Source organism: Clinocottus analis, unplaced genomic scaffold (genome assembly GCF_023055335.1).
Source record: "Clinocottus analis isolate CAN_PGR_092001 unplaced genomic scaffold, fCliAna1.0.p SCAF_277, whole genome shotgun sequence".
In the NCBI taxonomy this organism is placed as follows: domain Eukaryota; kingdom Metazoa; phylum Chordata; class Actinopteri; order Perciformes; family Cottidae; genus Clinocottus; species Clinocottus analis.
This window is the reverse complement of record NW_027176017.1, coordinates 7,501-18,401: the sequence shown is the minus strand read 5'-3', so window position 1 is coordinate 18,401 and position 10,901 is coordinate 7,501. Positions and strand designations below refer to the sequence as shown.

Below are 10,901 nucleotides of genomic sequence, written 5' to 3'. Positions count from 1 at the left end.
CGTCACGACGACCGGTGAGACATCTATTATCAACACGCAAACTAAAGGGTTCAACTTTATTTCGTCATGTAGGCGATTTCAAGATTAATATTATATATTAATATGCACGTCTTTGTGTTTCAGATCTTTATGATGGCGAATCCTTTAAGGGCGGAAGTGGTTCGGCTTTATAAAAACGTGAGTTTATTGTTCCATTTATTGTACTGATCAGGGTACTAGTACTGATCAGAGTACTGTGTCCTCAGCTCCTGTACCTCGGAAGGGAGTACCCTAAGGGAGGAGACTACTTCAGGGACCGCCTGAGAGCGGCCTTCAGCAAGAACAAAGGCGTGCAGGACCCGCAGCAGATCCGGCAGCTGATTGGTCGAGGAGAGTTTGTGTCCCGTGAACTGGAGGCGCTGTACTACCTGAGGAAGTACCGCGCCATGAAGCAGCGGTACTACGAGGATCAATGACACGATCGGTCCAGAGAAACACACAAACAAGTTTATTCAAATCATTCAACAGAAATCAGCAGCGTTAAAAGATTTGATGGTTTTGTTTCCAAAAGATAAAATGAAAAGAATAAAAACAAGACGTTCAGTGGCAGGGCCAGGGCCAGACGGGCCGGGGTCAGAGGGCTTGGCCAGTGGGGGCGGGGCCAGAGGGGGCGGGGTCAGCCAGGTTGGCTCTGCAGATGGGACAGGTGGGCTTCTCCTGCAACAAACATTAAATATTTAATGTAATTTATGATTAAACATTAAATTATTGATTCAAATCAAAGCGTCAGCGAGAAGATTCTTTAATAAATACAAATGAAATCCATCAATCACAAGCAGATGAACTATGACACAAATAAGAGTACTATTAGTACTGACCAGAGTACTAATACTCTGGTCCGTACTATTACGGACCAGAGTAGTAGTATTGTGCTGATAAGTATTGATAAGAGTATCGATCACTTGATTGGTCCATTGGTCGTTGATCACGTGACCCAATCAAAGGAAGGAGCCGCTCTAGCAGTTTCGCTCCGCTCCCAGTGTTTATGCTAAGCTAAGCTAACCGGCTGGAGTTACCTTCAGCCACCGGTCGATGCACTTGACGTGGTAGTCGTGGAAACAGGGCAACATCCTCAGCTTCTCGCCGTCGGTGTAGTCACAAAAACAGATCTGACACCTGTCAATCAATCAATCAACCTGTCAACCACTACGTCATTGATCGCTGGACAAACACAAACTCAACTGGTGAAAATAAAAACTAAGTCGTGAACGTTTCCTCGTATCAGAGCTCCACCGACAGGAAGCAGAAGACGTGTCACTTCCTGTCGCGGCTCATCAGGATCAATACTCACCGCGTGTTGCTGGCTCCGCCCACCGACTGGAAGCTCCTGGTGGGGAACCGCTGGACCTCCCTACGGGTCAACTTCCTGGAGACCACGGAGCCCTGGCGCTCCTCGAAGGCCAGCAGCGCCTACACAGGAATATAGATATATATTATAAATATTAGATATGAATCTATTATATATATATAGTTATTAAATATAAAGTTCTCTCTTGTACCTCGTAGTCGTTCCCCTGAAGATCTTCTGAGAGCTGTGGCGTGTTCCTCGTCCTGACACGCCCACGTCTTCTGTTTCTACCAACCAGATCTACTCACACAAACATACACACACACACACACACACACACACACACACACACACACACACACACACACACACACACACACACACACACACACACACAGAGATTAAAGTGTAGAAGACATGCTCACAATAAAAACCTTCAATCTTTTATTGTGAAGGTCACAGGAAGAGGAGGAGAGATAAATATTAATAATAAAACTCACCGTCATCAAAGTGCGCCAGCATGTGAGGCACCCAGCTGGGCTCCATGTGGGGCGGGGCCTGCACACAACACCATGACATCACTTCCTGCTCACAGCAGCATGACATCACAAACATGCACTTCATTAATCCCTTTGGGGAAATTCTTCTCTGCATTTGACCTGTCCTGGTTAAGGAGCAGTGGGAGCAAACAGGGGTGAGGTGCCTTGCTCAGAGACACTTCCACATGTTACAGCCGCCCCAAAAGCTACAGCCGCTCCACCTCCACATATGCAGGAGGATATAAATAAATAAATGAAAAGTTGGCAAAAGGGCTCCTCCTCTTCCGCTACGTAGCCAAGATGGCGCCCGTTTAGTGCGAGTCGTGTCCATTGTTTTACTGCATTGTGTGAGCGTTTGCAGCGCTCCATCCGGGTACTGTCAGTGCACCGAATTCTGCTGGTTTTGTCAGCGTGGCGCACGAAACACTGAAAGTTAGTGCTCCGAGTGGTCAAGTGTCCGGTGGTAGACACAGCGCATGACACCACTTCCTGTTCAACACCATGACATCACTTCCTGTTCAACACCATGACATCACTTCCTGTTCACGGCCCTGACGCCTCCCACACGTCTACACAGCCTTTAGCCTCTGAGCGGGAGGAAGACTCTCACCCTGTGGCTGTGCTGATGAAGAAGATGGTGAAGCTGCTGGTGGTGCTGATGAAGAAGATGGTGATGATGATGATGGTGGTGGTGGTGGGACTCCTCCTGGTCAAACTGGGCCTGAGGAGCAGACAGAGGAGCAGCGTGAAGGTTTCTCTCAGGTGAGCCGTCCGCCTGCCGCTGAAGGTGAAGAAGACTCACCTGAAGACTACGAGCCAGAGCCTCATCTTCCTCCTGCTGAGCCGAGCGGACCACTGCCTCCTCATCGTCACTGATCACGATCTCCTCTGGAGCTGGAGGAGGAGGAAGAAGAGGAGGAGGAAGAGGAAGAACTCCAGTTTGGTTTTGCTCTCTTAGTTCACATGTAGACAAACTGATCTGGGATCAGCCAAAAGAGGAAGCCAAGCAAAGCTAAGCGGCTAGGACCCAGAGACTACTCCACACACACACACACACACACACACACACACACGCACACACACACTTGTATATTTATCCCTCTTCTCACCTGAGGAGGCGTCTCCCGGCGCTCCGCTCAGCCACCTCCTCTCCTCCTCAGTGAGGAAGGACAGCGAGGAAGAGGAGGGGGAGGAAGAGGAGGACGGTGGTGAAGTCGTCCTCCGGTGAAGACGAGCAGGCCCCGCCTCTACGTCCCCCTCTGAGATGGGCGTGAGGGAGGAGGAGGATGAAGAAGAGGAGGAAGAGGAGGAGCAGGACGTGGTGGACAGCGGCGCTCCGAACCAGCCGCCCGGTGGGAACGCCCGCAAAGACGACGCGGGAATGAAGCCGCTCTGCTCGCCCGGCGCCAGACGCCGACGCTTAGACCTGCAGGACGGGGCGGGACGCTGAGGACAGCCGACAGGAAGCTGAGGACGAGAGACAGGAAGCTGAGGACGAGAGACAGGAAGCTGAGGACGAGACAGGAAGTCAGGATTTGTTCACGTGACTTACGGAGCTGAGCGTTTCCTCCGGGACGCGAGCGCCTCGCCGCCGTTTGCCCAATTGAGGACTGAAGAAGAAAAAGAAAACATGTTTCAACCGGAAACAGTTTGTTTCCTGCTCAGGTCACAACAGCATGATGATGACATCACCTACGGGTACACACGGGTCAGGTGAGCACCGTACAGGTATCCAGTGAGCACCCTACAGGTAGGCACAGGTCCAGGTGAGCAGTACCTGGGGGTCTCTGGAACCAGTGTGGACAGGTCCTGGCACAGGTCCGCCGGGTCCAGCAGGCAGGCTCGGTTCAGGACTCCGGGACTGTCCGGCTCAGAGGACCCGGGACTGGCCTGTGGGTCCTGCATGGATGCTGCTGGGGGAACACCTGGTTCACCTGGAGCCCGGACTCATGGCGACGCGGGCCGAGTCAAGGAGGCTGCAGAAGTCTGAGAGGAAGTTAACGGCGAATGCGCGGGGGGGGCGAAGAGACCTAAACGGACCGGAACACGGAGACGGAACCAGAACCGGCTCCGGACCAACAGACCAGGAAGTGAGCCGAACCAATTATCTGGTGTTACGTCATCCACGTTCCACCGATAACAAGCCGCTTGTTGTTGTTGTTGCTACCGGGAGCGTTCGTTAGCTGTTAGCTCGAAGCTAGCCGATATGCCCGCAGACACCAACACGACAACAACTCGGTAAACAAATCAATTAAACTGAACTTGTATCGACGGAAACAACAACAAACTCGCGCGTTCTGCTCTCGTTACCGGCGGGAAACGTTGTCGTTCTTTCTTTCGGTTGGTTAACGGACGAAGTCTCTGGACCCACAGCCGGAAGTGCTCTTCAAAATAAGAGGGGGACCTTCCGGCGGCGTCACACCAAAAAGCACCGAGTTCCACGAGGAAGAAGTTAAAATACCTTCAATAAAATGAGAAATAAAGAAATACACTTTCATCTTTAATTAATTAATCAACCTACAGGAAATGAATCTGCAATTATTTTGATCATCAGTTGTTTTTGTTGAGGATCCATCTTAATTATTATTAATAAATAACACTTTAGAAGATCTTTATCATTAAACAAGTCAAAATACTATTTTTATAAAGTTAAACAACATTGAATAAAAACAGTAAAATAAAAGTAATAACATAATTACAATAATCAATAAAAGTTAAAATTTGAATTTGTACAAAGTTTTAATCAATTCTAAAATAAAAATATTAATAAAGTTTATTATTGTAAAGTGTTATAGTAAAAATTATGCAGCCCTAATAGTCATTACTTATACTCAAAATGTTAATAATCATAATATTAATAATAATCATAATCCTATGTGATAAAACATGAAACATCTTCATAAACCTCAAGAGGTCTTCAGGTCTGAATGAAGACGAGACCTGAAACTGCATGTTATACCTGTAATATACTATCCTGGGTGTTTATATTAGATAAAAAATAAAAGATCTTCAGTCCGTAGAGTTTAAATATACTTTATTATTAAACTGAAACAGAATTATCAACACTTAAAAAGTATAAAATGTATAAAACAAGTTTCTCAAAAGGTTGAGATGATTCACAGTTTAATGATTATTATTGCTTTAAAATAACTTTTAAACTTCTTTTAAAGCTGATAAAGAACCAGATGTTCAGTTCTGCTGGAACAGAAACAACAAAACTGAACAACAAACAAAAAAACAACAAACAACAGAACATCATCATTCAGAAGCTGGATCCATCAATAGGTACACAGCGGCCCGTGTAACCATGGCGAGGCCATCCCATAATGCACGGCGGTGGCAGCGGTGTCAGAACAGCATGGTGTGCAGAGACTTGCGGACGGTGGCCATTTCCTGCTGTTGCTGTGGAAACACAGACAACAGGATGTGACATCACTGCTCATGACATCATCACCCCAAAATTAACATTACATTATTAATTTTGAATCACAGGATGAATTCTGGGTAATTTCTGAAGCCCTCCAGAGTCCCTGAAGACCCACCGTGTCCATCAGGATCTTCTTCTGCAGGTTGGCCATCTCCTTTCTCAGCTCCTGCTGCGCCCCCTGCAGGAACGAGTCCTGGCTCTTCTCCATGTCCTCCATGTTCTGCAGGAGGCAGCTGTTAGGCCCAGCAGGTTTACGCAATACAGGAGGTGCACTAGAATACCTCCTGAAGGAGGTATTCTAGTGTACTCACGAGGTCAAGAAATACATGACCTTGTCTCACGAGGTCAAGAAATACATGACCTTGTGAGGAAAGCTAGCGAACCCACGAGCGATAGCATACCCACAAGCTGGCGAAAATGAGTGAAAAAAACAAACGTCTGGATTCGCGACCCATTTGTCAACAAACCCGGTGAATTGTGTCTGTACAAGAAGATCAGTTGCTGAGATCGCGAATGACGGTGGCCTTAAAAGTAAATTTCACGCAACAAGACGGCCGGTGTTCTGGATCAAAATCAAGGCAGAATATTCCGAGATCGCCAAAAAAGCATTGAAAAGTAACTCTGCTTCCATTTTTAGAGTCATATCTTTGTGAAGCGAGGTTTTCTGGAATGACGGCGACCAAAACTAAATCACGGAACAAACTGGACATAAAACACACACTTCGGGCTCGTTGTGGTTGTCATCACACTAATTCGGCGTAATAGGTAGTGTAATCTTGCTATTGTAATGTTTCGGCAATATTGTCTTTTTTACATTTATGCCAATAAAGCTTGTTGACTTGAAATTGGTGAGTTGTATTTGTAAGCACTTTATATTAGTTTTTTATGCCGGTCGTATCATTTTATGACGTCATATTTATTACGTCATGTTTAATCGCCCACTCTGTGAAGGCCGGTCCGTGAAAATATTGTCTGACATGAAACCGGGCCGTGGCTAAAAAGAGGTTGGCCACCGCTGTTCTGGTGTACTTCCTTTCACCTTCACAAACTGCTCGTAGAGCTCTCTGACGGTCTTCAGCTTCTGGCTCTGAACCACTCGCGCCTGTTGAAGAATCTTCTGCTGCTGCCGGAACAAACTCTGCAGAGACAAGGATGAACATGAGTCATGACAGAAACATGACTCCTGAACATGACAAACATAATCATGGGTGAAAGAGGGAAGTGAACCCACATTGAGCTTCTCCTCCTGCTCCTCAGCTCTCTGGGCTTCAGACTCCCACTGCTGCAGCGCTGAGGACACCTGCTGGGAGTACTGCTGAGTCACCTTCTGCCTGCAGAGACACACACACAATCATGTCATGATCTGAGGTTCCTATATATATCTAGACATATCTATATACACACATATATACACACACACACACACACACACACACACACACACATATATATATATACACATACATACATATATATACATATCATCTTGGTGACACCATGTGACGACAACATGGTGACATGTGATGACAACATAGTAACATGGTGACATCATGGGATGCAGACCTCTGGCCGTGGTAGCTGCTCCACAGCTGCTCCAGCTTGTTCTGGCTGCCCTTCATGTAGCTCTTGGTCAGATTCTCCAGACGCTTCTTCTTGTTCTGCATCGCCTTACTGATGTCAGCTGGAAGCGAGACACAGTACTTATACTGCATGTAGTACTCGCAGTACTCACAATACTTATAGTACCTGTAGTACTCACAGTACACCACAGTACTTATACTACTACTTGTAGTACACCACATCACATCTTCTAACATACACAACACTGCTTACCTCCAAACTTCTCCAACATGGAGTGAACCTCGTTTCTGAAAGTAGAAACAACTTTGATAAGAACAGAGTAAAAGTACAACATTTACCTCTGAGGTGTAGTACAGTATAAAGTACTATATGACAGTAATGCATGTATATATATGGTATTATATGTGTAGTATGTGTGTATATATGGCAGTGTATGTGTAGTACATACATATACACACACATACATATATATATATATATATATATATATATATATATATATATATATATATATATGTATATATATATATATATATATATATATATATATATGTATATATATATATATATATATATATATATATATATATATATATATATATATATATATATATATATATATATATATATATATATAAATATGGCGGTATATGTGTAGTACATGTATATAGTATATGTGTATCACCCCACAGCCCCTGCTGGGTCCCCCTCCTCCTCCTCAAAGTCAGCTGGTCTCTTTTTGGCTGACTTGTCCACGATGGGAGTTTCATCTGAAATATTAAATATGAATGTTCATGAGGTTTGAAACGCATTATTAAAGTACAAGCAGCAACACAATACTCAGGTATTTGTATAAGTTATAACAGGTACAAGTACAAACAGCAACACAATGTCCAGGTACAGTATTTAGCATTTAAAATTTAATTTACGTTTTAGTACAAAATACACAAAAAATCTGCTAAAAATAAAAAGTATTCATTCCGCCAAATGGTACATTTATGAATAATGTATATTACACAGGATTATAGTTAGAGATGAGTTACTGTGGTAGTACAATAAATATAATGTGAAGCATAAAGAGTACAACAAGCTATCGCTAGCTCACCTCCTCTGACTTCCTCCTCTGAGCCGCTCAGCTCCTTCTTCTCATCTTCAGTAATGAAATCAAAAACTTTTTTATCCATTTTCTCTTCTGTGTGTTTTTTCTTCAACACTTTTCTTCCTGTTGACATGTTAACCTGAAGATGAAGCTAGCTAGGTTCTACTGATGCTACTGTTAGCTTCGCGGCTAACGGAAAACACAAGCTAACTTTAGTTAACTCTTTAAATAAACCAGAATTGGATAATAAACCGGAGCTTTATAACAAACCTGAGCTTTAAAATAAACGGAGTTGGACTGCAGAGTCTAGTTTTACCGGAGAGAAGCTAACACAAACTAAAGGGAACTGACGAGCTAAGAAGCTACTCGGAGTTCAAACTGATTCCCGCCTAACGGACTCAGGTCCAGTGTTGTTTTATACTGGTGGACCGGAAGACGTCCTCGAGTCCTTCACTGCAGTAAAAGCACAGATACGTCGCGGTAAGACACAGGTACTAACTAGTATAAGTCCTGCATTGACAGAAACACTAACACCAGTGTAAAATACTTGATTGCTTTTGTAAGATATTATATTGAGGTACTTTAACAGCTCGACAGGAAGCACTGTCCCGGTCAATGTGTCGGGGCTTTTATTGTGAAAGAAAAACCGGAAAAAGGAAAAGACACTGGCGTTATTACTTCAATAATGGCATGAGTATAATCACACATTGTGACATAACTATTTGGATAAAAAGATCAGGATGCAAACACATGAACTGTATGGATAAATAATATATCTATGAATAATAACCATGAAAAATACTGCAGACGTTTGATTAGTTTTATTGTGAAACTCGACTCTGAAACAGGAAGCTCCTCCAATCTATTTGCAAGACACTTCCTTTAAAATAAAAGCATCTTCTAATCCTTTAATTTACCAGAAGTCATTTCAGAGTTTACTAACAGTTAAAGAGACTTGAGGCCACAACGTTTGATTGACAGCACGAGTATAAAAGAAAATAATAAAATATAAACGGTAGAAAAAACACGACACATGGAATTCCACGTTTCAAAGTGTTCGTGAGGGTGGATCAGGTGGTTTAGGACTCTGCAGGTGGATCAGGACTCTACGAGTGGTTCAGGACTCTACGGGTGGTTCAGGACTCTGCAGGTTTTCCTCAGATGTCAAACTTCTCCTCGCAGATGAAGTGTCCGTTTTCCTCGTAGTCGTCCCGGGTCACCACGAGCTCGTCGTAGTCCGGGCTGAGAGCCAGCAGCCGCCCCCCTTCCCACGAGTAGCAGATGGGACTGTGGGAAGACCAGGACGTTACCACCTCACTTCCTGTTACCACCTCACTTCCTGTTACCACCTCACTTCCTGTTACCACCTCACTTCCTGTTACCATTTCACTTTCCTTTACCACCTCACTTCCTGTTACCACTTTACTTCGGGTTCGATCCCCGACTCCGCCGGCCCGTGTCAATGTGTCTTTAAGTAAGATACTTAACCCTAAAAATTGCTCCTGTAGCTGCGCCTACGGAGTATGAATGGTTGATATACTGATGTGGCTCCTTCATGGTGGCTCCTCCCATCAGTGTGTGAATGGGTGAATGATGTCATGTAGTGCTAAAGCGCTTTCAGTGGTCAGAAGACTAGAAAAGCGCTTTACAAGTACGGTTCCATTTACCATTTACTTCCTGTTACCGCCTCTCTGCTATGGAGATCTTTGTGAATAAATAAACTCGCTGTATAATAAAACACTGACTGCTGGTTTCATTTGATTAACCTTTTGGCCACCTACATTACCCACAATGCACTTCTCCCTCGCTGGTGAGAGGAGTCCTGCAGCACATCTGGAGACGCTCAGAATGACCGGTTCTACCTATGACGCTCCACTCAAACACACCTGAGTGTCGTTCATGTGGTTCTACATGTCTAAACCTTCTCTGGGAGGCTCCTACCCTTTCGGGCTGGAACAGAACCGTAACGGGGGAACAACGTACTTTGCAGGTTGCAGGACGGCGACGGGCAGGTGGGCGGGTGCAAGCGACCGGAGCTCCGCCTCCAGTCGCTCCCTGAAGCCGGAGAACAGAGAGTTCCCTCCAACCAGGACAACGTTCTGGTAGAAGTGGGCGTGCATCTCTGGAGGAGGGAACCAAACACACTGTTAACATAATGAACATGAATCTATTCACATGTCTTTAGTTTAAAGTTGAAGACCAACAGGATCCTCTGATTGTTCTGTTCAAGGATTACGTTCAAGTCTCTCGTCTCTTTAACCTCCTCCTCTCATGTTCTCATGTTCTTTACTGGTTTGGTTTTAAAGGTCTGTGGAAACAAACTCGAATGACCTCTAAAGGATCTCCAACAACCTCTAATGACCTCTACCGGCCAGTGGGCGAGCACCTTCAGGCAGGGCTTGGATGGAGTCCACGATGGCCTCGGGCAGCCCCATCTCCTGGAGGCCGATGTCAGACGGGTGGAAGAGCATCTCGGGGACGGCGAAGCGCTCGTTGGCCAAACGCAGGATCTGCTCCCCGGTCTTATACTTCCCACTGAAAAGCATCTGGTCTGGAGGCTGGGGGTACACATGGTACACAGTGGTACTACACATGCAAGGATAGTAATACTATGATAGTAGTACTACGGTATTGTAGTACCTCTCAGAGTTCTCTCACCTTGCAGAAGCCCTTTCTGATGGAGCTGTAGTCTGGGAGAACGTAGTCCCTCACCACCGTGTTCTCCTCGCCCTTCATTCTGACAACAACAACAACAAGGCTCCATCAGCACAGCTCATTTCCCAGAAGGCTTTGCGGCTGCGTGTTGGTGACTCACTGAGAAACCTCCATGTCCCTGAAGAACTGCTGAGAGACGTAGCAGACGTCCTCCTTCACCTGGTTGATCACATGAGTCTCATCCATCACATGCAGCTGGCTGAGGAGAACACG

General features: G+C 45.3%; 4 protein-coding genes across 6 annotated transcripts in view; 1 reads left to right on the top strand and 3 right to left on the bottom strand.

Moving 5' to 3' along the window:
* The first annotated feature begins 6 nt into the window (after positions 1-6).
* LOC137795308 (LYR motif-containing protein 5B-like) lies at positions 7-654 on the top strand. The gene is made up of 3 exons (XM_068592686.1): positions 7-14; positions 124-177; positions 246-654. The coding sequence occupies exons 2-3, from the start codon at positions 130-132 to the stop codon at positions 453-455; spliced, it is 258 nt and encodes an 85-aa protein (XP_068448787.1). The 5' UTR covers positions 7-14; positions 124-129; the 3' UTR covers positions 456-654.
* LOC137795306 (uncharacterized) lies at positions 465-4,255 on the bottom strand. Of its 2 annotated transcripts, none has more exons than XM_068592683.1 (10): positions 3,563-4,255; positions 3,419-3,476; positions 2,976-3,333; positions 2,669-2,760; positions 2,477-2,587; positions 1,828-1,885; positions 1,539-1,627; positions 1,331-1,449; positions 1,056-1,155; positions 465-696 (listed from the first exon to the last, which is right to left on the bottom strand). In XM_068592683.1, the coding sequence occupies exons 1-10, from the start codon at positions 3,769-3,771 to the stop codon at positions 613-615; spliced, it is 1,278 nt and encodes a 425-aa protein (XP_068448784.1). In that variant the 5' UTR covers positions 3,772-4,255; the 3' UTR covers positions 465-612. The 2 variants fall into 2 exon arrangements, with proteins under 2 accessions (XP_068448784.1, XP_068448785.1); XM_068592684.1 differs by having other exon boundaries at positions 3,644-4,255.
* Positions 4,256-4,883: 628 nt separating this feature from the next.
* LOC137795307 (synaptonemal complex protein 3-like) lies at positions 4,884-8,393 on the bottom strand. The gene is made up of 8 exons (XM_068592685.1): positions 7,980-8,393; positions 7,560-7,644; positions 7,127-7,161; positions 6,857-6,974; positions 6,525-6,624; positions 6,333-6,431; positions 5,409-5,513; positions 4,884-5,268 (listed from the first exon to the last, which is right to left on the bottom strand). Exons 1-8 carry the CDS (start codon positions 8,104-8,106, stop codon positions 5,215-5,217), a joined length of 723 nt encoding a protein of 240 aa, XP_068448786.1. The 5' UTR covers positions 8,107-8,393; the 3' UTR covers positions 4,884-5,214.
* A 386-nt stretch (positions 8,394-8,779) lies between these two features.
* Positions 8,780-10,901, bottom strand: part of LOC137795305 (actin-related protein 6-like) — a 4,426-nt gene continuing 2,304 nt past the window's right edge. For both annotated transcript variants that reach the window (XM_068592680.1, XM_068592681.1), the window contains 5 exons: positions 10,789-10,887; positions 10,632-10,710; positions 10,360-10,531; positions 9,957-10,095; positions 8,780-9,260 (listed from right to left, as the gene is read on the bottom strand). In XM_068592680.1, the coding sequence (XP_068448781.1) occupies positions 9,131-9,260; positions 9,957-10,095; positions 10,360-10,531; positions 10,632-10,710; positions 10,789-10,887 (619 nt within the window). In that variant the 3' untranslated portion in view covers positions 8,780-9,130. The remainder of the gene's footprint in view (positions 9,261-9,956; positions 10,096-10,359; positions 10,532-10,631; positions 10,711-10,788; positions 10,888-10,901) is intronic.